Source organism: Ursus arctos, unplaced genomic scaffold (assembly GCF_023065955.2).
Source record: "Ursus arctos isolate Adak ecotype North America unplaced genomic scaffold, UrsArc2.0 scaffold_20, whole genome shotgun sequence".
Classification (NCBI taxonomy): domain Eukaryota; kingdom Metazoa; phylum Chordata; class Mammalia; order Carnivora; family Ursidae; genus Ursus; species Ursus arctos.
Window position 1 is genome coordinate 23,670,772 of NW_026622875.1, and position 27,118 is coordinate 23,697,889.

A 27,118-nucleotide genomic window follows, 5' to 3' on the forward strand; every position below is an offset into this window, starting at 1 on the left:
AAATCATTCACAGGGTGGCTCAGTCAGTTAAGCAGCTGTCTTCAGCAGAGGTCATGATCCCAGGTTCCTGGGATCAAGCCCCACATCAGGCTCCCTGCTTCTCCCTCTCACTCTGACTGCCACAACCCCTGCTTGTGCTCACGCTCTCTCTCTCTCTCTCTCTCTCTCTCTCTGTCAAATACATAAATAAAACCTTTTAAAAAATCATTCACCATGATTAAGTGGGATTTATTCCCAGGATGCAAGCGTGGTTCAATATTCATAAAACAATCAATGTGATATATCACATCAATAAGAAAAAGGATAGCCCATGCCCCTGTGAGCTGAAGGAAGCAGAGTAGGAAGTGGCTGCAATGAATCCCACAAGCTGCCTGCAGCTCTGCCCAGTGAGGGGACAAGGCAGGGTGGAGGAGGGACTTTTGTTGGCCCCAGGCTCACCTGCCCACTCTGGCACTGGGGCCCCATGCCTGCCCGCCTGCCCTGTGGAGTCCCAGGTGACAAGTGCCAGGTGGTGGGCATTGAGCCTCTCTACCTCAAGGCAGAGCCAGCCAGCCCCAACAGCCCAAAGTGTTCCTCAGAGACTGAGCCGCCCCCATCCCACATCCCTACCTCCTGCCCCTGGCCCAGCTCCCACCCACAGCGCCCCAGGCCACAAAAAAGAGGACGATGTGGAGGGGCCTGGACCTGGCAAGCAGGGTGGTGGGAAGTTGGTGCTCAGTTCTCTGTTCAAACACCTCTGCCTGGTCTGTAGGGATGGGGCCTCCAGCTACCACTAGGATGGGCATCCTGTGAGGCTTGCAAAGCCTTCTTCAAGAGGACCATCCAGGGGAGCATCAAGTATAACTGTCCAGCCTCCAATGAGTACAAGTTCACCAAGCAGAGACACAAGGCCTATCAGGCCTGTCCCTTCACCAACTGCCTGCTGATGGACATGCTCAAGGTTTGTCTGGACCATGTCCGGGATAGGTGACAGAAGTACAAGCAGCAGCCAGAGGGGGATCCAGTGCTCTTCCCAGGCTCCTTCCCTGCTGGACCCCTGACAATAGCTAGCGGCACTCCCAAAACCGCTCCAGTAAATGCACTGGTGTACGACCTGCTGGTGGTGGACCTTGAGAAGTACAGGCCATGCCTGACCCAGTGGGCCCCCAACCTTCCAGCTCTGGCTACCCTCTGTGACCTCTCTGACTGAGAGATCATGGTCACTATCAGCTGGGCTAAGAGCATCCTAGGCTTCTCATCACTGTCACTGTCTGACCAGATGTCAGTACTGCAGAGTGTATGGACAGAGGTCCTGGTGTCGGGTGTGGCCTAGCGCTCACTGCTACTGCAGGATGAACTGGCCTTTGATGAGGACCTAGTCCTGGATGAAAAGGGGGCACAAGCGGCTGGCTTGGGGGAATTAGGGGCTGTCCTGCTGTAACTGGTGAGGTGACTACAGGCACTCCAGCTGGAGCATAAGGTATAAGTCCGACGAAGGCCCTGGCCCTTGCCAATTCAGACTCTGTGCACATTGAGGATGCCAAGCTTGTGGAGCAGCTATGAGAAGCTTTACATGAGACCATGCCAGAATATGAAGCAGCCAGGGTGGGCCCTGGAGGGGGTACTGAGCAGCATCAGGCAGGCAGGCTGCTCATGCTACCACTCCTTCACCAGACAGTGGGCAAAGTGTGGGCCTATATCTATGGGTGAAGCTGGAAGGCAATGTGCCCATGCATAAGCTATTCTTGGAAGTGCTCGAGACCATGATGACTGAGGCAAGGGGTGAGCATGGGTGGGGGTGCTGGCAGGACCCACCCAGTACAGGGTCAGCTCCAACGGGGCAGAGCTGGGTCTGGGCAGTGCTACAGCCTGCTGGCAGGGCCAGGGCAATACCATCAGCCCCTGGGACCAGGCCCTATGCCCTTCCTCTCCCCCTCCCAGGGGGTTTTAGAAGCTGGGGACATGTGTGCCCAGGCTCAGGACACAGTGTTGCCCCTTGCAAGCCATAATGTGCCCTCAGAGTATAGGGGACCTTGCAGAAGCCATAGGGGACTGCAGGGTATGTGGAGGGTGGGGGCAGAAGCCTGATCTCAGGGAGGGAAGGGAGTGGAGGCCACAGTGTCCCAGTGGGTGATGTTTTGCTGCTGCTTAATCCAGCCCCCTCTCTAGAGCAGAGGAGAATTTGGAGAGCACAGGTTCTACCCCCTTTGTTCCTCTTCTCATCTTTTACATAAGGCTTTACTGCTCCCCCTCGAAGCAATAAACCCAAGCAGGCTCCAGCCCCTGGACCCCAGGTTCCCCCATCACCTCCCACCCAGCCTCCTCAAGGGGTAGGGAATGCACTGTCTCTATCTCCTGCAGAACAATAACACTGTATTTTGGGGTTTGGCCAGATAAGTGGAGGGACATAGGGCAAGGAAGGGCCCAGAGCCCTTGGCTATACAGAGACTCTCTTTTAATGTACATTTGCTGCAAAGAGAAACTGCTTTTCATTTTAAACCTTTGATTAGAAAAACGTATGTCAAGCTCAAGAAAAAAAAGAGAGAAATAAAAATCATGATAATTTTAATAGCCACAGAAAAACCATGTGACAAAGTATAATATCCATTCATGATAAAAACCCTCAACAAAGCACCTCAACATAAAAAAAAAAAAGGCCTTATATGAAAAACCCACAGCAATAGCATACTCAATGGGGAAAAACTAGAGCTTTTCCCCTAAGGTAAGGAACAAGATAAGAATGTCCACTATCACCACTTTTATTCAACATAGTATTGGAAGTCCTGGCCACAGCAATCAGACAACAAAAAGAAATAAAAGGCATCCAAATTGGTAAGGAAGAAGTAAAACTTCCACTATTTGCAGACAATACAATACTATATATAAAAACCCTATAGACTCCACCAAAAAACTCCTAGAACTGATAAATGAATTGAGTAAAGTCACAGGATACAAAATCAATGTACAGAAATCTGTTACATTTCTCTACACTAATATTGAAGCAGTAGAAAGAGAAATTAAAAAACCAATCCCATTTATAATTGCACTGAGAATAACAAAATACCTAGAAATCAACTTAACCAAGGAGGGGAAAGAACTATACTCTGGAAACTATAAAACACTGATGAAAGAAACTGAAGACGACACAAACAAATGGAAAGATATTCCATGCTCATGGATTGGAAGAACAAATATTGTTAAAATGTCTATACTACCCAAAGCAATCTACACATTTAATACAATCCATATCAAAATACCAACAGCATTTTACACAGAGCTAGAAGAAATAATCCTAAAATTTGTATGTAACCACAAAAGACCCCAAATAGCCAAAACAATCTTGAAAAATACAACTGAAGGTATCACAATTCTGGACTTCAAGTTGTATTACAAAGCTGTACTAACCAAAACAGTATGGTACTGGCACAAAAATAGACACATAGATCAATGGCAGAGAATAGAAACCCAGAAATAAACTCACAACATATGGTCAATTAATCTTCAACAAAAGAAGAATGACTATACAGTTGTAAAAGACAGTCTCTTCAACAAGTGGTTTGGGGAAAACTGGACAGCTACATGCAAAAGAATGAAACTGGATGACCTTCTTACACCATACACAAAAATAAACTAAAAATGGATTAAAGACCTAAATGTGAGACCTAAAACCATAAAAGTCCTTGAAGAAAGTACAGGCAGTAATTTCTCTGACATTAACTGTAGCAACTCTGTTCTAGAGATGTCTTCCGAGGCAAGGGAAATAAAAGCAAAAACTATTGGGACTCACTAAAATAAAAAGCTTTTGCACAACAAAGGAAACAATCAACAAAACTAAAAAGGAACTTATTGAATGGGAGAAGATATTTGCAAATGACATATCTGATAAAAGGTTAGTATCCAATATGTATAAAGAACTTATACAACACAACACCCAAAAAACGAATAATCTGCTTTAAAATGGGCAGAAGAATGAATAGAATTTTCTCCAAAGAAGACATACCAATGGCCAACAGATATATGAAAAGATGATGAATATCATCAGGGAAATGCAAATCAAAACTACAATGCAATATTTTAAGAATGGCTAAAATCAAAAGCACAAGAAACAGCAAGTGTTAGTGAGGATATGAAGAGAAAAGAATCCTCATGCATTGTTCGTGGGAATGCAAACTGGTACAGCCACTGTGGACAACAGTTTGGAAGTTCCTCAAAAGTTACAAATAGAACTACCCTACAATCCAGTAATCACACTACTGGCTATTTACAAAATACAAAAACAACAACCACAACAAGAACACTAATTCAAATGCCACCCCTATGTTTATTGCAGCATTATTTACAATAGCCAAATTATGAAAGCAGTCTAAATGTACATTGATAGATAAATGGATAAAAAAGATGTGGTATGTGTGTATGTGTAGATATATACATAAATATATAGAGAGAGATATATAAAATAAAATATATATAATGGAATATTATTCAGCCATGAAAAAGAATGAAATCTTACATGAAATCTTACCTTTTGCAACAACATGAATGGAACAAGAGGGTATAATGCTAAATGAAATAAGTCAGTCAGAGAAAGACAAATACCATATGATTTCACTCATATGTGGAAATTAAGAAATAAACCAATGAGCAAAGTAGAAAAAAAGAGAGACAAACCAATAACTGCGGAGAACAAACTGATGGTTAACAGAGGAGAGGTGGGATGGGGTGATAGGTGAAATAGGGAATGGGGATTAAAAGTAAATTTATCATGATGAATACTGAGTAATGTACAGAATTGTTGAATCACTACATTGTGTACCTGAAACTAATGTAACACTATATCTTAGCAATACTGGACTTTTTTTTAAAAATCCCTTAAAAAAAGCAATGGTAGAGATGACTTTAATGGATTCATTAGTAGACTAGACACAGCTGAGAAAAGAATCTCTGAGCTTGAGGATATATAAATAGAAACTTACAAAACTGAAAATAAAACAGAAAAAAGACTGGAAAATAAAACAAAACAGATAGACCTGAAACTACTGTAACATTGTGTGTCAACCACACTTCAATTTTAAAAATTAAATAAAAAACAACAGAACTTTCAAGAACTCTGAGATAACTATAAAAGGTATAAAATACACACAATGGGAATACCAGAGGAGAAGAAAGAAAGAAACAATAAAATATTTGAAGTAATATGACTGAGAATTTCTCCCAAATTCATACAAGACATGAAACCATACATCCAGGAGCTCAGAGAATGCCAAGCAGAATAAATGCAAAAAAATAATTTAAAAAGTAAATCTAAAAAAAAGCTACACATAGCCATACCATATTCAAACTACAGACTATCAAAGAGAAAGAAAAAGTCTTGAAAGCAGCCTGAGGAAAAACACAGCTCACCTCCAGAGAAGTAAAGAGAAGAATAACATTTGACTTCACCCCAGAAACCATGCAAGCAAGAAGAGTAGAGTGAAATATTTAAATGTAGAGAGAAACAAAATCAACCCAGAATTTTGTATCATATGAAATTATCCTCCAAAAATGGAGGGGGGTGCCTCAATGATTCAGTCGGTTAAGCGTCCAACTCTTGACCTCTCCTCAGGTCTTGATCTCAGGGTCCTGAGTTCAAGCGCCATACTGGGCTCCACACTGGGCATGGAGCCTACTTAAAAAAAAATTAAGGAGAAACAAAAACTTTCTCAGACAAACAAAAATTGAGGGAATTTGTTGCAACAGAACTGCCTTGCAAAAAAAATGTTAAAAGTCCTTTAGAGAGAAGGAGAATGATAAAGGTCAGAAAGGTAGACCTACATAAAGAAAATATGGATCTACATAAAGAACATTGGAGAAGAAATAAGTAAAGGTAAAATAAAAACTTTTCTTTTTCTTATTTTTTTAATAATAATTTTTTTTATATTATGTTAGTCACCATACAGTACATCCCTGGTTTTTGATGTAAAGTTCCATAATTCATTAGTTGTGTATAACACCCAGTGCACCATGCAATACGTGCCCTCCTTACTACCCATCACCGGCCTATCCCATTCCCCCACCCCCTCTGCCCTCTGAAGCCCTCAGTTTGTTTCCCAGAGCCCATAATCTCTCATGCTTCATTCCCCCTTCTGATTACCCCCCTTCTTTATCCCTTTCTTCTCCTATCGATCTTCCTACTTCTTATGTTACATAAATGAGTGAAACCATATGATAATTGTCTTTCTCTGCTTGACTTATTTCACTTAGCATTATCTCCTCCAGTGCCGTCCATGTTGCAGCAAATGTTGAGAAATCGTTCTTTTTGATAGCTGAGTAATATTCCATTGTATATATGGACCATATCTTCTTAATCCAGTCATCTGTTGGAGGGCATCTTGGCTCCTTCCACGATTTAGCTATTGTGGACAATGCTGCTATGAACATTGGGGTGCATACGGCCCTTCTCTTCACTACATCTGTATCTTTGGGGTAAACACCCAGTAGTGATCCCTCCTACATTGTTGGTGGGAATGCATGTTGGTACAACCACTGTGGAAAACAGTGTGGAGGTCCCTTAAAAAGTTAAAAATTGAGCTACCCTATGATCCAGCAATTGTACTCTTTTTCTTGTTTTTAATTGATCTAACAGATAACAGTTTGTTCAAAATAATAATACCAATAATGTATTCGATGATTATGCCGTACATGTAAGTGGGATGAATGACAGCAATTACACAGGGGTCAGGAGGAAGTAATTATAAATATTTTGGTATTATAAGGTATTTGTACAACCTGTGAAGTGTTACAGTGTCATGTGAAAGTGGGCTCGGAATAGTTGTAGAAGTATATTGCAAACTCTAGGGCAACCATTTTAAAAGCAAAAAAGAAAAAGTATAATTGATATGTTAAGAAAGGAAAGAAAATGGAATAATATAAAATGCTCAATTAAAACAACAAAAAGGCAAAAAAAGAATAGAAGACAAAAATATGAACAAAGAGCAAAAGCAATAACTAGAAAACAGTAACATATGTGGTAGACAGAAATTTACAGCATTGAATGCATGTTATTCTTTTTTCTTTTATCTAAATTCAATTAGTCAACATATTTAGTCTCAGATGTTGTGTTCAACAATTTATCAGTTGCGTACAACACCCAGTGCTCATCACATCATGTGCCCTCCTTAATGGCCATCATCCAATTACCCCGTCCTCCCACCCACCTCCCCTCCAGCAACCCTGTTTGTTTCCTAGAGTTATGAGTCTCTCATGGTTTTTCTCACTCTCTGATTTCTTTCCATCCAGTTTTTCCTCACTTCCCCTATGATCTTCTGCACTGTTTCCTATATTCCACATATGACTGAAACCATATGATAATTCTCTTTCTCTGATTGACTCATTTCACTAAGCATAATACCCTCCAGGTCCGTCCATGTCAATGCAAATGGTAAGTATTCATCCTTTCTGATGGCTAAGAATATTCCATTATACATACATACCACATCTTCTTTATCCATTCACCTGTCAATGGCCATCTTGGCTTTTTCCACATTTCGGCTATTGTGGACATTGCTGCTATGAACATTGGGGTGCAGGTGCCCCTTCAGATCAATACATTTGTATCTTTGGGATAAATCCCTAGTAGTAAAATTGCTGGATCATTGGGTAGCTCTATTTTCAACTTTTTGAGGAACCTCCATACTGTTTTCCAGAGTGGCTGTACCAGTTTGCGCTCCCACCAACAGTGTAAGAGGGTTCCCCTTTCTCCACATTCTCACCAACATTTATCATCTCCTGTCTCATTAATTTTAGCCATTCTGACTGGTGTAAGGTGGTATCTTATTGTGCTTTTGATTTGTATTTTCCCGATGCCAAATGATGTGGAGCACTTTCTCGTGTGTCTCTTGGCCATTTGAATGTTTTCTTTGGAGAAATGTCTGTTCATGTCTTCTGCTCATTTCTTGACTGGATTATTTGATTTTTGGGTGTTGAGTTTTAGAAGTTATTTATAGATCTTTGGTACTAGCCCTTTATTTGATATGTCATTGGCAAGTATCTTTTCCCATTCTATAAGTTGCCTTTCAGTTTTGTTGACTGTTTCCTTTGCTGTGCAGAAGCTTTTTATCTTGGTGAAGTCCCAATAGTTCATTTTTGCTTTTGTTTTCCTTGCCTTTGGAGATGTGTCTAGCAAGAAGGCGAATGCATATCTTAGAAGATCTAAAATCCAAAATGTAATCTTACATTCAGAAAATAAAAAAGAGCAAATTAAATCCAAAGTAGGCAGGGGCACCTGGATGGCTCAGTCAGTTAAGCATCTGCCTTCGGCTCAGGTCATGATCCTGGAGTCCTAAGCTCGAGCCCCGCATCAGGATCCCTGCTTAGCAGAGAGCCTGCTTCTCCCTCTGCCTCTCACCCCGCTCATGTTCTCCCTCTCTCTCGCTCTCAAATAAATAAAATCTTTTTTAAAAATCCAAAGTAAGCAGAAGAAGGGAAAATATAAAATTGGAGCAGAGATCAATGAAATTAAAAACAGGAAATCAATAAAGAAAATCAACAAACCCAAAAGATGGTTCTTTGAAAAAGCAGTAAAATAAATAAACCTCTAGCAAGGCCAAGAAAAAAAGAAAGAAGATACAAATTACTAATATCAGAAACAAAAGAGGAGACAATCATTACAGAGCTCATGGACATTAAAAGAATAATAAAGGAGTATTATAAACAACTCTATGCCCACAAATTTGATGACCAAGATGAAACAAATCCTTGAAAGACACAATCTGCCAAAAACTCACCTGCAAAGAATAAATAGACTATCTGAATAGGCCTGTATCTATGAAAGAAATCAAATCTATAATTAACCTTCCAAAAAGACAGCACTAGGCCCAGATAGATTCACTGGAGGGTCCTACCAAACATTTAAGTAAGAAATTATACCAATTCTCTATAATTTCTTCTGGAAGATAGAAGCCAAAGGGATTCTTCCTAACTCATTTCATGAAGCCAGCATTACCATAATACCAAAACCAGGCAAAGATATTACAAAAAAAGAAAACTATAGACTAATAGCTCTCATGAATATAAATTTTTAAAAATCTCAATTTAAAAAAATTAGCAAATAAAATCCAATAAAAAGATTATACACCATGAAAAAGTGGGATTTATCCTGCATATATAAGGCTGGTTCAGTATTTGAAAATCAATCAATGTAACCCACCACATCAACAAGCTAAAGAAGAATGATTACATGGAGATATCAGTAGATAGAATAAAAGCATTTGACAAAATTCAACATCCGTTCATGATTTTTTTTAACTCACAGCAAATTAGGAATAGAGAGGAACTTTCTCAACTTAATAAAAAATATCTACAGGGGCGCCTGGGTGGCTCAGTCGTTAAGCGTCTGCCTTTGGCTCAGGGCGTGATCCCAGCGATCTGGGATCGAGCCCCGCATCAGGCTCCTCCACTGGGAGCCTGCTTTTACCTCTCCCACTCCCCCTGCTTGTGTTCCGTCTCTCGCTGGCTGTCTCTCTGTGTCAAATAAATAAATAAATAAAATCTTTAAAAAAAATCTACAAAACCTACAGCTAACATCATAACTGTGGGTTGAAACTAGAAGCTTTCCTGCTAAGGTCAAGAACAAGTTAAGGCTGTTCCTTCTCACCACTCCAATACAACATTGTATTGGAAACCCTAGCTAGTGCAATAAGGCCAAAAAAAAAAAAAAAAAGGAAATAAAACGTATACAAACGGAGAAAGAAGAAGTAAAACTGTGTTTGTTCTCAGATGACATGCTTGTCTATATAGAAAATCCCAAAGAATCAGGGGCATCTGGGTGGCTCAGTCGGTTAAGCATCTGCCTTCAGCTCAGTTGATGATCCTGGGGTCCTGGGATCAGCATCAGGCTCCCTGCTCAGTGGGGAGCCTGCTTCTCCCTCTCCCTCTGCCCCTCTCCCTGCTCGTGTGCTCTTTCTCTCTCTCTCTCTCTCTCTCTGCACCTATCTATCTCAAATAAATAAATAAAATCTTTTTTAAAAAAAGAAAAGAAAATCCCAAAGAATCAACAAAAACACTCGGGGCGGGGGAAGGGGAAACACTCCGAACAATGCAATCACAGCAAGGTTAATATACAGAAGTCAACTGCTTCTTTATATGCCAGCGATGAACTATAGGAATCCAAAATTAAAAAAACAGTGCCATTTACATTAGCACCAACAAAATGAAACACATACATACAAATCTAACAAAACATGCACAAAATCTATAAGAGGAAAACTACAAAACTCTGGTGAAAGAAACCAAAGGAAAACTAAAATGGAGAGCTATTCCATGTTCATAGTTAGGAAAATTCAATAATGTCAAGATTTCAATTCTTCTCAATCTGATCTATAGATTCAACACAATCCCAGTCAAAATCCCAACAAATTACTTTGTAGATATTGACAAACTGATTCTACAGTTTATATGGAGTGGCAAAAGACCCAGAATAGCCAACACAATACTGCAGGAGAACAAAGGCAGAGGACTGACATTACCCAACTTTAAGACTTATTATAGGGGTACCTGGGTGGCTCAGTCAGTTAAGCACCTGATTCTTGGTTTCAGCTCAAGTCATGATCTCAGGGTTGTGAGATCAAGCCCCGCATTGGGCTCCATACTGGATGTAGAGCCTGCTCTCTCTCTCCCTTCCCTCCTCCTTTGCCCCTCCCTCCCAACACTTGCACGCACACATGCACCCAATCTCTCTCTCTCTCTCAAATAAATAAATAAAATCTTTTTTTTTAAAGATTTTATTTATTTATTTAACAGAGATAGAGACAGCCAGCGAGAGAGGGAACACAAGCAGGGGGAGTGGGAGAGGAAGGAGCAGGCTCATAGCAGAGGAGCCTGATGTGGGGCTCGAACCCATAACGCCGGGATCACGCCCTGAGCCGAAGGCAGACGCCTAACCGCTGTGCCACTCAGGCGCCCCAATAAATAAAATCTTTAAAAAAAAACACCTTGCTATAAAGATACAGCAATCCAGACAGTGTAAAACTGGCAAAAAGAATAGACACACAAATTAATGGAACAGAATAAAGAGCTCCAAAATAGACCCACATATGATTAACTGATCTTTGCCAAAGGAGCAAAAGCACACCATGGAGAAAACACAACCCTTCAACAAATGGTTCTGGGACAACTAGACATTAGACATCCATGTGCAAACACAGAGAGAGAGAGGAGGAGGAGGAAGGGCAGGAGCAGCAGCATCTAGACACAGACCTCACACCCTTCACAAAAACTGACTTACAGTGGCTCACAGACCTAAACAGAAATGCAAAACCTAGAAAACTCCTAAGAAGATAACATGGGAAAAAATCTAGATAACTTTGGGTTTGGTCATGACTTTTTAGATAAAACACTAATGAAAAAAATAATTGATAAACTAGACTTTATTGGCATTAAAACTTCCGTTCTGTAAAGACATTATAAAGAGAATGAGAAGATAAGTCACAGAACAAGAGAAAATATTTGCAAAAGACATATCTGATAAAGAACTGTTAGCCAAAATATACAAAGAATTCTTAAAAATCAACAATAAGATAATAAACGACCTGACTTAAAATGGGCAAAATAGCTGCATCAAAGAAAACAGAAAGTGGAAAATAAGCATATGAAAAGGTGCTTCCCACTCATGTCACCAAAGAAATTAAAACAATGAGATACCACTGCATATCTATTAGAATGGTGAAAATCTAAAAAAACCAAAAAAACAAAACAAAACAAAAACGGATAACACCAAATGCTGACAAAGGCATGGAGCAAAAGGAACACTCATTGATGGTGAGAATACAAAGTGGTATAGCTACTTTGGAAAACAGTGTGGCAGTTGCTTTAAAAAACTAAATATTCTCTTACCATATGATCCAGCAATTGTGCTCCTTGATGTTTATCGAAAGGAGCTATAAACTTATAACCATATAAAAACCTGCACACAAATGTTTATAGCAGCTTTACTCGTAATTACTGATACTTGGAAGCAACCAAGATGTCCTTCAATAGGTGAATAGATAAATAAACTATGGCACATAAGACAATGGAGTATTATTCAATACTAAAAACAAATGAGTTATCAAGCCGTAAAATGACCTTGAATGTGTATTATTAAGTGAAAGAAGCCAATCTGAAAAAGGCTACAAACTGTGATTCCAAGTATATAACATTCCAGAAAAGGCAAAACCATGGAAACAGTAAGGAGATCAGACAGATATGGCCTGGAGTTAGGGAAGAGGAGGAAAGAATGAATAAGCAGAGCAGAGGATTGTTAGGGCAATTATTCTGTATGATACCATAATGACAGCTACATGTCATTACACATTTGTCAAAACCCACAGAACTGTACAATGCCAAGAGTGAACTCTAATATATACCATGGACTTTGGGTAATAATGATGTGTCATTGTAGGCTCATCAATTGTGACAAATGTAATACTGGTGCAGGATGTTAATATTTAGGGTGGCTATACATGTGTGAGAGAGGGGGTATATGTGAACTGTTCCTACTTTCTGCTCAATTTTTCTGTGAACCTACAACTACTCTAAAAATAATAATACCTATTATTAAGAAATGCTATGAATATATTCTCTCATTTCTTCTCTTCCTTAAAAGACATAAGATTATAAAACGCAATAATTATGACATTATTAGATTCATAACGTATATAAATATAATATAGATGAAAGTATAGAATGAAAAAGAGGGAATGGTGTTATATTAGAGCAACGTTTTTATATAATATTGAAATTAAGTTTGAATTACTCTTAAGCAGACTGTAATAAGTTAAGAAGCATACGGTGATCCCTAGATCCCAACCACAAACAGCTCAAAATAATATGGTTAAAAAATCAACAGAGAAATTTAAAATGAGACACACAAAAAATATATTTATTTAATGCAAAAGAAGTCAAGGAATAACAGAGGAACAAAAAAGACAGAAGCAATTAGATAATAAATATCAAAATGGCAAGTGTAAATTCAACCATATCAATAATTACCACAAATACAAATAGTCTAAACATCCCAATCAAAAAGCAGAAATTGTTGGACTGCATTAAAAAAAAGCAAGATCCAACTGTGTGCTGTCTATAAGAAACACACTTAAGATTCAAAGAAACAAATGAGTTGAAATGGTAGGAGATCTATCATGTGAACAGTAACCAGAAGAGAGCTAGAGTAACTATATTAACATTGAGGAAAAGCAGACTTTAAGACAAGAATTATCATTATAAGACCTAAGCAGTGTTTTTCTAAATAGATCTCCTGAGGCAAGGGAAACAAAAGCAAAAATAAAGTATTGGGACTACATCAAAATAAAAAGCAGGGCACCTGGGTGCCTCTGTCAGTTAAGTGTCCGACTCTTGATTTCTACTTAAGTCATGTCCTCAGGGTCCTGGGTTGGAGCCCCTGGTTGGCTCCATGCTGAGTGTGGAGTCTGCTTAAGATTCTCTCTCTCTCCCTCTTCCTCTGCCCCTCCCCCCAACTCTCCCCCTGAGACACGACACCTGAAAGCAATACATGATCCTGACCTACATCTTCTAGGCAAAATAATAAATAAATACATAAATAAATAAAAGAAATTTTTAAAAGGTAGATATAGAGATAGATAAATAGAAGTATATTATAAAAAAATTATTGGTACAATGGACAAAATTGGAAAATGGACTGTTAAAGTATGGTATCAATGTCAAAATTTTCTTAATTTGATAATTTCACTAAAGATATATAAGAATATTCTTGTTAGGAAATATACACTGAAATATTATACAGTGAAAAGGCCTAATATATGTAACATACTCTCAAATGATTCAAGGAATATATATATATATATATATATATTTATATCTCCTGTGGTCTTTCTGAGAGACAGAGAATATAGAGCAAATGTGACAAAATGTAAAAAGTTGATGAAGGATAAACGGCAGTTTTTTGTATTATTTTTGCAATGTTTCTGTAAATTAGGAAATATTTCAAAACAAAGCATTAAAAAATTAACAAAACAGAAAGAGATTGATACTTCTTTGACATGACATTAATTTCTGAACAACAGCCAGTATTACGCTTAACAGGCAAACACCAGCAGCATTCCCACCCAAGTCTAGAACAAGAAAAAGATGCCACTTTGCCACTAGTATTTAACATTGTACTGGAGTCACTAGCCAACAAAATTAGAAAAGAGAAAGAAATCAGACATATAAAACTTCGAAAGAAAAGAAAAGAAGACCATTTGCTGACCATATGATTGTAAACCTAGAAAGTAACTGAAAAAAATAAGACAATTCCATAAGAAATTTGAATGCAAAATTAATATACAGAAACCACTGGGAGGACAGCAGTGGACTCAGTCTTTGGAGCTGTCCCTGGAGCCAGAGCTGCCGTGTCTCCTCCTCTTCTACTTCCCTTTGTAAACAATAAAGGCCATCTGTACCTTAAAATTGTAAAAAATAAATAAGGGGTGCCCCGGGGCTTGGTCAGTTGAACAGGGGACTGATAACTTTATCTCAGGTCCTGATGAAGCCCCCCTCCCCTCTACGTTCAGCAGCAGAGTCTGCTAAAGATTCTTTCCCTCCATCGCTCCCCTTACTTGGGGGCAGGCATGCTTTCTCTCTCTCTCTCTCTCTTTCAAATAAATAAATAAATTTTTTAATAAATAAATAAATAAAATTTTTAAATTATACAGAGAGAGAGAGAAATCATTGGCATTCGCTTATAACATAGAAACTTAAGTATTTGGTTAAAAAAAAACAACTGCAATTTAGCTTCAGCCTTTAAAAGACCAGATACCCAAATTAACTACTTTACTGTCAATTTGGGCATTCTTAAAATAGTAAGGTATTGATGATTTTATGATAACATAGGCCATGATCATATCTAATCATTGTAAAAGCATCAGTAATTGCATGATGCCATTCACCCCTCAGTGATGTGTTCAGGAAATAAAGATATACCAAAATTACCAGAATTACCAGGAGATAAGCAGAAAGTGAATGGGCCACTATAATCATTCTTCTTCAGGCAAAGACAAAGGAGTTGCTGTGCAAGAGACATTTGAAGTTGTCTTATCTTGTACTTATACAAAATATTCAAACAAGATACAGACACCAGTATTGCATGTTGAAAAAGATCTCTTCGTAAAAGACACAAGAGATCCTGTACTTTGCTGATAACAATACCAAGTAGCAGTAAGCTCTAACATATTACAGAAAAATATCCACAATAGTTTGCCATTCCAGGAAGGAAACAAATCCCCTATGTTATGTTTGTAAATACAAAGAAAAGTATCTTACTACATCAATCCGGGATTGGGAGTTGGTGGGGAGTGGAAGGGAGGGCTACACTGCTTACAGTTTTTGAAAATGTATTCAGGTATTATTACTTATGTAAATAAAATTTTCTTAAAGCCAGTTGTGCATTCTAGGAGATAACATAACAGCCAATGCCAAGACCAGTGTCAGGGCCTGGAGTGCAGGGCCTGGGCCTCAGAGTCTCCAACCAAGCAATGAAGGAGTCAGAGTGTTCTGATGCACAATGCGGAGGAAACTCTTGAGTCCCACTCACTGATGTCCACCTTGTACCTAACTTCCAGTAGCCAAGATACTTCCACTTTTTTCTTCCAATAGGACATGTCTGTGGCCAACCTGTACCCTGCCCAGAACCTTAAGCTACAGTTGTTAATTCCACCCCAACAGTGGTTCAAGCATTTCGTGCTGATTGGTTAGGCAGTATTGACCCAAAGAGTGGCCCTGACAGTCCCTGGGCCTCTTGCAGGAAAGTTAAGTCAGGCAGGATGAAAGATATCTGATCCGGTACCCAGCAAGCCATTCCTGAACCATATACATATTATGTCATAAAAATACCTGGAAGAGTACTTTCTAACAGATCAGACTCCCTTTTAGGATGAAGATCATGATGATGACGATGACGGTATTTTTTACCATTCATTCAATGCCTGCTGCATGTGAAGCGCTGTTCAAAATGCTGGGGAACAGTGCTGGCATTGTCAAGCGGGAGAGACAGATTATAAACATAATAAACAGTAAACAGCTACTATTTACTAAGCACTTACTATGTTCCAACATTTTACGTACATTATCTCACAACCAGCTGGCACGGTAGATGGCATTCTCCCTTTTATATGTAAGGACACTGAGGCTCAGAGAAAGTGAAATGACTTGCCCGTCATCACCCAAGTAGAAAGTGGATGACCAGAAGAGAAAATTGGGTGCATCTATTCCAGGACCCCTGCTAACTGCTTCTGTTTCAGGGCAGGACCATATTACCTTGGAAGAGGACTTCCCAGTGAGGATTCACAGGACCAAGGACAATGATGAGCTCCAAAGTGGAATGGCTTAGATGAGGTGAGCAGCAGACACCAGCCAAGGCTAGGCTCCACCTTGCTCAGAGCCCCACTCCTGGGCAGGCCAGGAGTTCTAAACCCCTCCCTGTGTCCTGGCTAGCTTTAGCCAGGCTAGCTTTAACTCATCCATGTGTGCCTTACACCAGGGCACGTTCACTTTCAGTCTCCTGAGTGGAACTCCCATTATTCCCCAGGCGTGGAAATTCAAGGGCCGAAGCAGTGGTTCCTGCAAGCTCCTCCCCCATCCCCACTCCCTCACCCCCTGCACCACCACCACTATCTTCTGCCTGAACACCAGCAGCACAGCGATTGCTCCTATCACCTAGGACCCTTGGAGTAGGTTGCAGCGGCTTCCACATTCACCCCGTGAGGACTGCAGTCTCCCAGCAGCCCACACTCTCCCTTTCCCCTCCCCTGGTCGCACCGCCAGAGCCCTTGCTAGTTCTCACAGACAGTGCCTTGCCCCAGGTTGCGTCAGCTCACAGGAATTTCCCGCCACACAGCCAGGAACCCCGGAAGCCCTGCCATAAGAGCGGATGCTGGCCACTTGTGCAAGGAAAAACCCTGAATGTAGCCCAGGAAGTTTGAGTTTTCTGCCTAACTTTGTCACCAACAGTCAGGGCCCTGATCGCAGGCATAACCACCGTGCTACCCGAACCACTCACCATTAATGAAAACAAACTCAGTGATCTTAAACTTCAGTGTAAAACAAATTTTTTTGGAGGTGCTTACAGAGAATTCCTAGGCCCCACGCTCCAGGAATTCTTATTCAGTGATTCTGGGATGGGGGAAAGCATCTGCATTTTCCAAAATTCGCCAGGGAATGGCAATGCCACCAAGTCACAGACCACTCTATTAAATGTCCATTAAGAGAGGTCTGGTTTAAATGTAATTCCATACAAAGGAATGCTATGCAGCTCTAAAAATGAAAATATAAATATGTTATTTTGTAAAAAGGTATAAGGTGAGCAATCGCATGGTTAAGGAACAGGGGTGGAAGGAAATGTTTTGTTGTCCTCTGTAACCATATTAGGAGTATTACTTATTCCAAAACCAGTTTTGGGTGTTTCTTCCTGTTAACACTAGACAACGAGCTGAGCCACACCTTCCTTTTGCAGCCACAATACACTTGACACTCAGATCAAGGTGCCGACGTTGCATCTTCTTAAGTGGGCCTTGTCATGTCAGACCCAGTTCTGGTAGTTCCCGGCTTATGAGCAAACCGATTAACCCTCTGCATGACATTTTCATCATCTGTCAAATGGGCTAAAATAGACCTACTTTGTGGTTGTATTTTAGGTCAAACTAAATAAACTCCTAATACTTATGATGGTACTATAATCATTACTACAGGACAAAACGGGTATGTATGTAGTATGGTAATAACTCATCTTGCAGGGCCAGCTATTAACGCACTCAATTCTAATCTCACTTCCCCTTCAACAGAACATCTGAAAGATTCTTGAGAGTGGTTTACAACTTCCGCAGAGGTGTAAGAAAATGGCCCAAAAATGCTTCCCGCTATTCAATATACAGAAAAGCCCAGGTCATTTCCGGGGCGGGGCTTCGGAGGAGGCGGGCGTTACATCTCTCTGTCCTGGTGTCGCTTTCCACTGCTGGGAATTGACACTCAAACACTTTTCTGATTAAGGTCCTCCTCACCTGAAGTCAACTCAAAGAAGGCCGAGATTTCCACACTGGAAGCCAAGCCCTAAAGCGGTACCATTGTTCTGCCTCCTAGAGGCCCAGTTAAGTATTTCCTTAACCACAGCCTCAGCTATTGGGCTGCACAGACACCGTGATCTCTAGGGGGCGGAGCCTCGGAAGGGGCGGAGCCTAGCCTGACATTTTACGACTCTGGTTCCGCAGGCGTCACTTGAATTATCCGCGCAGATCCGTCAGTGTGAGAAACCTGGGATTCGAACGCCCGAGGCTGAGCCCTGCACCCGTGCTGCGACGCCAGAACGCCAGGACTGCGGGCCTCCCAAGAGGCGCCTCCAGAACTCCAGGCACTGTCTCTGCGTCGCCGGGCACCGCGCCCCGCCGCCCCCGGACGCCTCACCTGTCGTCCAAACCTGTCACTGCGTGCAGGACCCTGTCCCTCACACCCTCCGCCAGGCCCCGGGAGCGCCGCCCGACGCGCCGTCCAGGTGATGGGCAGCCGGCCCCGCAGCCCCAGCGCCTACCCTGAGCTCTGCTGGGGACCGCCGCCCGGAGGACCCCGCCCTGCCAAGCGCCGCCGAACCGAGGAGCCCGCGGGCCTGGAAGGCCTGGAGGGGCCGCCCGCCGCCGCCGGCGCACTCACCTCCGTGGTGGTCCTGGCCACGGGCTGTGCCCTGCAGCTGCTCCTGGACGACGTGGAGCTGGTGCTCGAGCCCCAGGCGACGTCGGCCCTGCAAGTGACCCTCGGAGAGCTCTCCCTCGTGCTGGTCCCCGAGGCCCTCCTCAGCTCGGGAGGGCAGGGCCCCTCGCCCGCCGGCCTAGAACACGGCGCTTCCCGGAACGCGCCCGGGCACGAAGTCGCCGTCGAGCAGGGATTCTTCTGCGCATCTGTCCCAGAGGTGGCCGCCCAAGAAGAGGCCTACGAGGAAGACGCGGACCCCGAGTTCCTGCCGCCTGGGCTGGACCCCGCGGCGGGCTCCGTCCCTGGGCTCCGCCCCCACCCGCAGGGCCCCAAACCAGATCCCTGGCCTGGGGCCCCCACCCCTCGTCCAAAGAGACGCTCTCCTCTTCGCTACTTCAGCCTGGACGCCCACCTTCTGGAGCCCTTCCCCAGCTCGCCACTCCAACCTCTACCTCCCTCTCCGAGTCCAGGTCCCCAAGTGCGCCCCCAGCGCCCTCCGGGTCCCTCTCGCAAGGCCCGGAGACGTCTGTTCCGGGAATGAACTGCTCCCACAATCCCTTGCCATCCAGTGGGCACCTTCTACCAGCCGCTGTGTGTACATTGCACAACCTGCAAGAATCGCCAAGCATGAATCACGGACAGATGCTCTTTTGATGCAGGCTGCATTGCAAAATTTTGGATCAAGGCGAACCGAAACATCTGAAAGGAAATCACCTCAGCAACGACATGCTGCTGGAAATACAGTGTACTTCCAGAAATCCGAAATGCTGCTTAGGTTGTTTTCTCTATAAGGTTACGCTTAAGTAGCTCCATTCTCCTAGTTTTGCACTTTTTTCTAAAAACCCATCCTTTCCCCAGCACCCTACCACTGCACCTCTTCCTCCGAAATTTGAGTAATTACTAAAAAGAAAAAAAATTTCTTAGAGAGTTTTGGCCCCCGTGTCCTTACTCTGTTTATGTCCTTACCCTGTTTATGACAGCCTTGCCATTTTGACTTTTTGGTGGCTGGAGATGCTTTTGGGGAATCTGACAAATAGGTGTATGTGGACAAATGTTTGCTGCATACAAAACAAACACAGAATGAGGAGCCATGATCATGTGCCCTCTTTTTCTTAATGAGAAGGTTATCAAATGTTATAACTGTATTGCTCGGTTGGGGGGGATTTTTCCCAAAAGAACCAACTCTTTGGCATTATTTTCTTCCACTATATTTTTAATGTAATTCTCCTGTGCTGGAAAAGTTCATAATTCTAAAGACTCTGTGCTTTGATAGTTCTAAGATCCTGGATATATTTTGTACATTGTTACTGGCATAATTTGTTGTGTTGTTCTGGTATCCAGAAAAATGATTTGATTTATTTAATGGCTTATCTGTAGATTATCTTGCTTAACTAATAAAGACAATAATATGTCCAAAATAATGCGAATATTGTCTCTTTTTTTTTGACAAGCCTCTTACATTTTATTTTTCCTTGATTTTTTTTAATTTTTTTAATTTTTCATTATGTTAGCCAACATATAGTACATCATAAGTTTTTGTTGTAGTGTTCAACGATTCATTAGTTGCCTGTGACATCCAGTGCTCATCCCAACACGTGCTCTCCTTAAGACCCATCACCCAGTCACCCCATCCTCCTACCCCTCCCTTCTGTAACCCTAAGTTTGTGTCCTTGATTTTTTTATTGGATGTTAACTCCAATTCCAGGTTGAACAGTAAGGTTGTTGTGGCATCCCTATCTTGTGGCTTGTATTAATGCAAGTGCTTCTAAATTCTACCATAAAGCATGATTTTGTATGTGTGTATGTGCGTGTGTGTGTGTGTGTGTGTGTGTGCATTGTTGGTAGATAGCCCTTATCCTGTTGAAGAAGTTAGAGTCTTTCTAATCATGCAAAAATCTTGGACTTCTGTTTTGTCTATTTGTACTGACTACAAAGACTTTCTCAAATTATTGTAAATGTTGGCAGTTAATTGTGTGTATACATAAAATAGCTGCATGGAAACTTTGGGTCACTGGGTATATACAGAAACCTGCCAACAGAGCAAATGGGACCAGGCTTGGGGCTTCAGGGATCTTAAAAATTGGATGCCCTCCTCAGGACTTGAGAAGAGAAGGTAGAAAGGGAAAGGCAGTTAACTGCTGGGTCACTTTAAGGGTTTTTAATGTTAAATTTTAATGCAAACTTTTCTGTATATGTAGATGACTTTTGTACTTCCATATTTAATCTCTTAATGTGGTGATGTGCAACTCCTAAAAATGTAAATCTTTGCCTTTCTGCTATTCCACATTATTTGATACAATTCTAATTCTACCTTTGGTTCCTTTTACTTGTTTTTAGTTTTGTTTTGTTTTTACAAACAACCATATACACACAATTTCTAATTTTAAAATATATTTTGCAGATTTGTCTCATATTTATAAAGAAATAAATTATTCAGGATAAAGCTAATGTCAACAAGATGTTCATTTTTTTCTGTTGAATATTAATTATTATTATTTAGATTTGCCAACATGCTTTGCCAGTGTCTTTGCTCACCTTCTATTCTTGCATTCCACTCCTTCATTCCATCCTCGTTTTTCTTCTTACCAAGGTACACACTTTAAAATTTTTTCAACTGTGGCCTGTTTGTAAATCTTAGTTTTGCATGTCTGCAAATATTTCAATTACACCCTCAAACCTGTGTAATGTTCTAGTGAGAGCTGGAATTCTAAAATAATTAGGGGCACCTGGGTGGCTCAGTCAGTTGGGCAACCAACTCTTGATCTCATTAAAAACCGTTTCATGAAGGGTTTATGTACTTCAAGCCTACTTTGAAAAAACAAAACAATGCCTATACTTTCTTACTACTTTAAAAATATTGCTCTAGGGATGCCTGGGTGGCTCAGTCAGTTAAGCATCTGCCTTCAGCTCAGGTCATGATCCCAGGTTCCTAAGATCGAGCCCCATATCGGGCTCCTTGCTCAGCGGGGAGCCTGCTGCTCCCTCTGCTTGGGCGCGCGCTCTCTCTCTCTCTCTGACAAATCAATAAAATCTTAAAAAAAAAGATATTGCTCTATTATTTGCCTTGCCATTTATTGTCACAGTTAAGAAGCCTTCTGTCACTTGTATTGCCACTCCTTTGCGGGGTTCTGTTTACGATTTACTTAACTATTTTCTCGACTTCAATATTCTACAATGTCAACGTGATATGTTTAGTGGGGGAAATTTTGCTGCTGCAACTCAATGAGCTTTTTAAATCTGGAGAATTAACTTTAAAAAAAATATCAAAAAAGAATGAGTCAGTTCTCTTGGACCATTGAATACCTCTCCAATATCTGGAACTTCTATTAGATAAATGGTGATACTGCTTAATCACTGCTCTTACCCTTGCGTCTCTTAGTATGCATATTTTGGTTTTGTGGTCTTTATGATAACCCACTTTCTCTCTTACAATTCACTGATTCTGTCCTTTTCTATTTTCAAAATTCTGTTTATGTTCTTTATAAGACAGTGTACATTCCAACTACTGCATTTTTCCTTTTCGAGACTTCTAATTGCTTGTTTTTTAAAAAATCTACCTGCCCTTATTTCACAACTTTTAATCAATGTCATAGAAACTTTTCTTATTTGATGGATATCTCCTCCTTTATCTCTAGAAGAATTTAAGCATTCTTATTTTAAATTATGTATCAGTTAGCCCAATAATTCCATTTCCTCAGGCATAAACTCCAATTTTTGGCAGTGATTGAGATTGATTTCCTTCTGGGTAAAGAAGTCTTGCTGTAGGGACACATTTTGGGTTTTTCTGTTTTGTTTTTTCAAATTTTTATTTAAATTCTAGTTAGTTAACATACAGTGTAATACTGGTTTCAGGAGTATACTTTAGTGATTCATCACTTACATACAACACCCAGGGCTCATCACAACACTCACCCTCTTTTATACCCATCAGCCCATCCCCCACCCACCTCCCCTCCAGCAATCCTCAGTTTGTTTTCTATAGTTAAGAGTCTGTTATGTTTGCCTCCCTCTCTCCTTTTTTTCTTTTCTCCTATGTTCATCAGTTTGGCTTCTTAAATTCCACATTAGTGAAATCATGTGGCATTTATCTTTTTCTGACTGACTTGTTTCACTTAGCATAACACACTCTAGCTCTATCCACATCATTGCAGTTGGCAGGAGGTCATTCTTCTTGATGGCTGAGTAGTATTCCTTCATAAATTATATATATATATTCCTCACATCTTTATCCATTCATCAGTCAATGGACATCTGGGCTTTTTCCATAATTTGGCTATTATTGATAATGCTGCTATAAACATTGGGGTGCATGTATCCCTTCAAATCTGTACTTTGGTATCCTTTGGATAAATACCTTGTAGGGCAATTGCTGCATCATAGGGTAGTTCTATTTTTAACTTTTTGAAGAACCTCCATACTGTTTTCCAAAGAGGCTGTACCAGTTTGCATTCCCACCCTCAGTGTAAGAGGGTTCCCCTTTCTCTGCATCCTCACCAACATCTGTTGTTTCCTGTCTTGTTAATTTTAGCCATTCTGACAGGTTTGAGGTGGTATCTCATTGTGGTTTTGATTTGTATTTCCCTGATGATGAGTGATGTTGAGCATCTTTTCATGTGTCTATTAGCCATCTAGATGTCTTCTTTGGAAAAATGTCTATTCATGTCTTCTGCCCATTTCTTAACTGGATTATTTGTTTTTTGGGTGTTGAGTTTGATAAGGTCTTTATAGATTTTTGGATACTAACCCTTTATCAGGTATGTCATTTGCAAATATCTTCTCCCATTCTGTAGGCTTTTAGTTCTGTTGTTTCCTTCACCATGCAGAAGCTTTTTATCTTGATGAAGTCCCAAAAGTTCATTTTTTGCTTTGTTTCCCTTACCTCCACAGATGTGTCTAGTAAGAAATTGCTATGGCTGAGGTCAAAAAGGTTTCTGCCTGTGTTCTCCTCTAGGATTTTGATGGATTCCTATCTCACATTTAGGTCTTTCATCCATTTTGAGTTTATTTTTGTGTATGGCATAAGAAAATGGCCCAGTTTCATTCTTCTGTATATGGCTGTCCAATTTTCCCAACACCATTTGTTGAAGACACTGCCTTGTTTCCATTGGATATTCTTTCCTACTTTACCGAAGATTAGTTGAGGGTCCATTTCTGGGTTTTCTATTTTGTTCCATTGATCTATGTGTGGTTTTGTGCCAGTACCATACTGTCTTGATGACTACAGCTTTGTAATATAGCTTGAAGTTCAGAATTGTGATGCTTCGAGCTTTGTTTTTATTTTTCAAGATTGCTTTGGCTATTCAAGGTCTTTTGTAGTTCCATACAAATTTTAGAGTTGTTCATTCTAGGTCTGTAAGAAATGCTGGTGGTATTTTGATAGGGATTGCATTAAATGTGTAGATTGCTTTGGGTGGTATAGACATTTTAACAGTATTTGCTCTTCCAACCCATGAGCATGGAATGTTTTTCCATCTATTTGTGTCCTCTTCAATTTCTTTCATAAGTGTTCTATAGTTTTCAGCATACAGATCTTTTACCTCTTTGGTTAGGTTTATTCCCAGGTGTCTTATGGTTTTTGGTACAAGTGTAGATGGGATCAATTCCTTGATTTCTCTTCATTGTCAGTGTATAGAAATGCAACTGATCTCTGCATGTTGATTTTGGATCTTGAGACTTTGCTGAATTTGTGTATCAGTTCTAGCAATTTTTTGGTGGAGTCCTTTGGGTTTTCTACATAAAGTATAATGTCATCTGCGAATAGTGAAAGTTTGACTTCTTCCTTGCTGGTTTGGATGCCTTCTTTTTCTTTTTGTTGTCTAATCGCTGAGGCTAGGACTTCCAGTACTATGTTAAATAACAATGGTGAGAGTGGACAACCCGGTCTTGTACCTGACCATAGACGAAAAGCTCTGTTTTTCTTGGGGACACATTTTGAATGGTAATTCATTTTCTGTTCCATATTGGAATTTTGTATGTGCATCATAATGGCTCCCAAAGATCCAGAACTCAGAGCCAAGCATATGGAGCTCAGATAATTTGCACTCAAAAGTCATATTTCTCATCCTCAAGCAATAACACATGTCCCAATTTCCAATTTTAATGCTGTAGTGATGCTGGAGTGGACTGTCCCCACCCCCACTCCATCAGGACTGCTGCTGGGAGTATTAGCAGCTAACTCAGCTGAGTTGCTCTCCAAGAATTACCTTCAACCTCTATGGTAAGTCCACTCCAGCGATTGTCAATTAGGGGATGCACAGGCCCAGTTCCCTTGGTTCAAGACAACTCTGGAGGTCTAGCCCAATTCTAGAGCTCTCCATGGGTTGTCTGACGATTTTGTTGCAATTGTAACCCAGTTCAAGTTCTCCATCTGCCCAGTCATATTTTCTTTGTTCCTCCAAATTCCTGCATACAAATCTCCATTGCACTCTTCCCAAACCAATTTATTTTTTTTAAGATTTTATTTATTTATTCGACAGAGATAGAGACAGCTAGCGAGAGAGGGAACACAAGCAGGGGGAGTGGGAGAGGAAGAAGCAGGCTCATAGCAGAGGAGCCTGATATGGGGCTCGATCCCATAACGCCGGGATCACACCCTGAGCCGAAGGCAGACGCTTAACCACTGTGCCACCCAGGCGCCCCCTCCAAACCAATTTAATACAGTTAGTACCAGGAGTTACCATAGGGAGGAGTGGATTTCAGAGCTGAATCATGGAGTATGAATAGCCCATGGCATGCTACAGCAAAGCAGATAAGATCTTAATCAATGGTGAACTTACTGACGTACTGGTAGAAGGGACTACACTGGTATTGGCAACATCTCAGGCATTTGAGGAATTTGGGGGACAGAGTAATTATAAGAAGTAACATTTATAAGCAGTATGGAATTGAATGGCTGTTGCTGGGACAATCAATACATTCAAGATAAAGAATGAAAGGCTGAGGGTGATTAATTACCAATAAAAGAGATTCAGACAGTCTCCTCGACAGCATACAAATAGCCTCCTGGAGCTAAAGGGGTCAATGGGAGACCCCAAAGATCCAACCCAGGATTCACTGTAGAGATAGCGGAGAACCATAAAAGATTGAATTCTCAAACTAGGCAAGTCTGTAATGGTGAGATCACAGCTTAACTGAGCACTGAGACATTGAATGGAGACAACCAGAAAGATATACTGAATATTTTGAATCCCCAGATCCCTCTCAATCCTCTTGAACCTCAGAAGTGGCCCACTCCTTTCTGTGAAAAGTTGGCACTTCTCCCTGCTTTAAGATGATACAGAAGCCTCTTCCTGGCAAGATAACATGCACCAACCTCAAGATCTGCCTCCATCTCCTCTCTTTGTCACCAGGCCAGTAACTAAAGTTATGTACAATATAATCCAGTCAGGGAAATGTTAGTCCTATACATAAGGAAGGGGACTGCCTATACCCTGGAAGAGCTATAGAACTCACTCAACATATTACCAGCAGTTGCCAAGTAGAGAACTGAGGGTGCTGGAGGTCAGCCTGGAGAAGGGAGAGTCTATCAATTTAGAAGCACTCATGATACAGGATTGAACAATACTCGCAAGGACCCTATAAGGCAGTGCTCACATTTGGACAGGTGGCTCTTGGAAGCTTAGAGAAAAAGATGTCCCACACAAAGTTAAGTAAAAATACCATAAATGCTGAGGCAGACAGTAGAATAATGGATCAAAAGTTTCAAGCAGTGATGCGGCGCCTGGGTGGCACAGCGGTTAAGCGTCTGCCTTCGGCTCAGGGCGTGATCCCGGCGTTACGGGATCGAGCCCCACATCAGACTCCTCCGCTATGAGCCTGCTTCTTCCTCTCCCACTCCCCCTGCTTGTGTTCCCTCTCTCGCTGGCTGTCTCTGTCTCCGTTGAATAAATGAATAAAATCTTTAAAAAAAAAAGTTTCAAGCAGTGGAAACGATACAGCAGATATACTAGCTAAGCTGAATAATATATCAGCTACTAGAGAGTGTGGGAGGGACTAGAGGGACCTTTGTGCAACAAAGCAATAAGAAATGCACTGGAGAGACACCAGTATCATTGAGAAGCTCAATAGTCCAAGATGGCCAGTGATGGCAAATGCCATTAAAGAGCTGGACTGCTTGGAAGCCATGGGGATAACAGGATCTGAGAGACTGAATATACAAATGAACAATGGCCAGACCACATATGACAATAAAATTCTGACCCACAACCTTTGCAGCACCCAGCCCAGAAACAAAACCATAACTTCATCAGTAACTGGCCCCAAATAGACATACTTAGTGAGTAACTGCCAGCTTCCCTAATTTCCACCCCCACTTACAACTCAGGACCAGCTAGAGAAAGTCACATATGCTGTATCTAAGATACAAAGTATACAAACCAAACCAATTACATAGGATGCCTTGCTTCCAGTTAGCCTGCCTCCAGCTTTCCTA

General features: G+C 41.1%; 1 protein-coding gene and 1 pseudogene across 1 annotated transcript; both read left to right on the plus strand.

Annotated features, from left to right (window-relative positions):
* Positions 1-353: 353 nt before the first annotated feature.
* LOC113253618 (steroid hormone receptor ERR1-like) lies at positions 354-18,497 on the plus strand (annotated as a pseudogene).
* Positions 18,497-19,228, plus strand: LOC113253679 (proline-rich protein 23A-like). Its single transcript, XM_026496595.4, has one exon. It carries the CDS (start codon positions 18,497-18,499, stop codon positions 19,226-19,228), a length of 732 nt encoding a protein of 243 aa, XP_026352380.3.
* The last annotated feature ends 7,890 nt before the right edge of the window (positions 19,229-27,118 follow it).

Excerpts from the sequence above, each read along its gene's own strand:
- LOC113253679 (XM_026496595.4), top strand. The coding sequence starts at position 18,497 with ATGGGCAGCCGGCCCCGCAGCCCCAGCGCCTACCCTGAGCTCTGCTGG.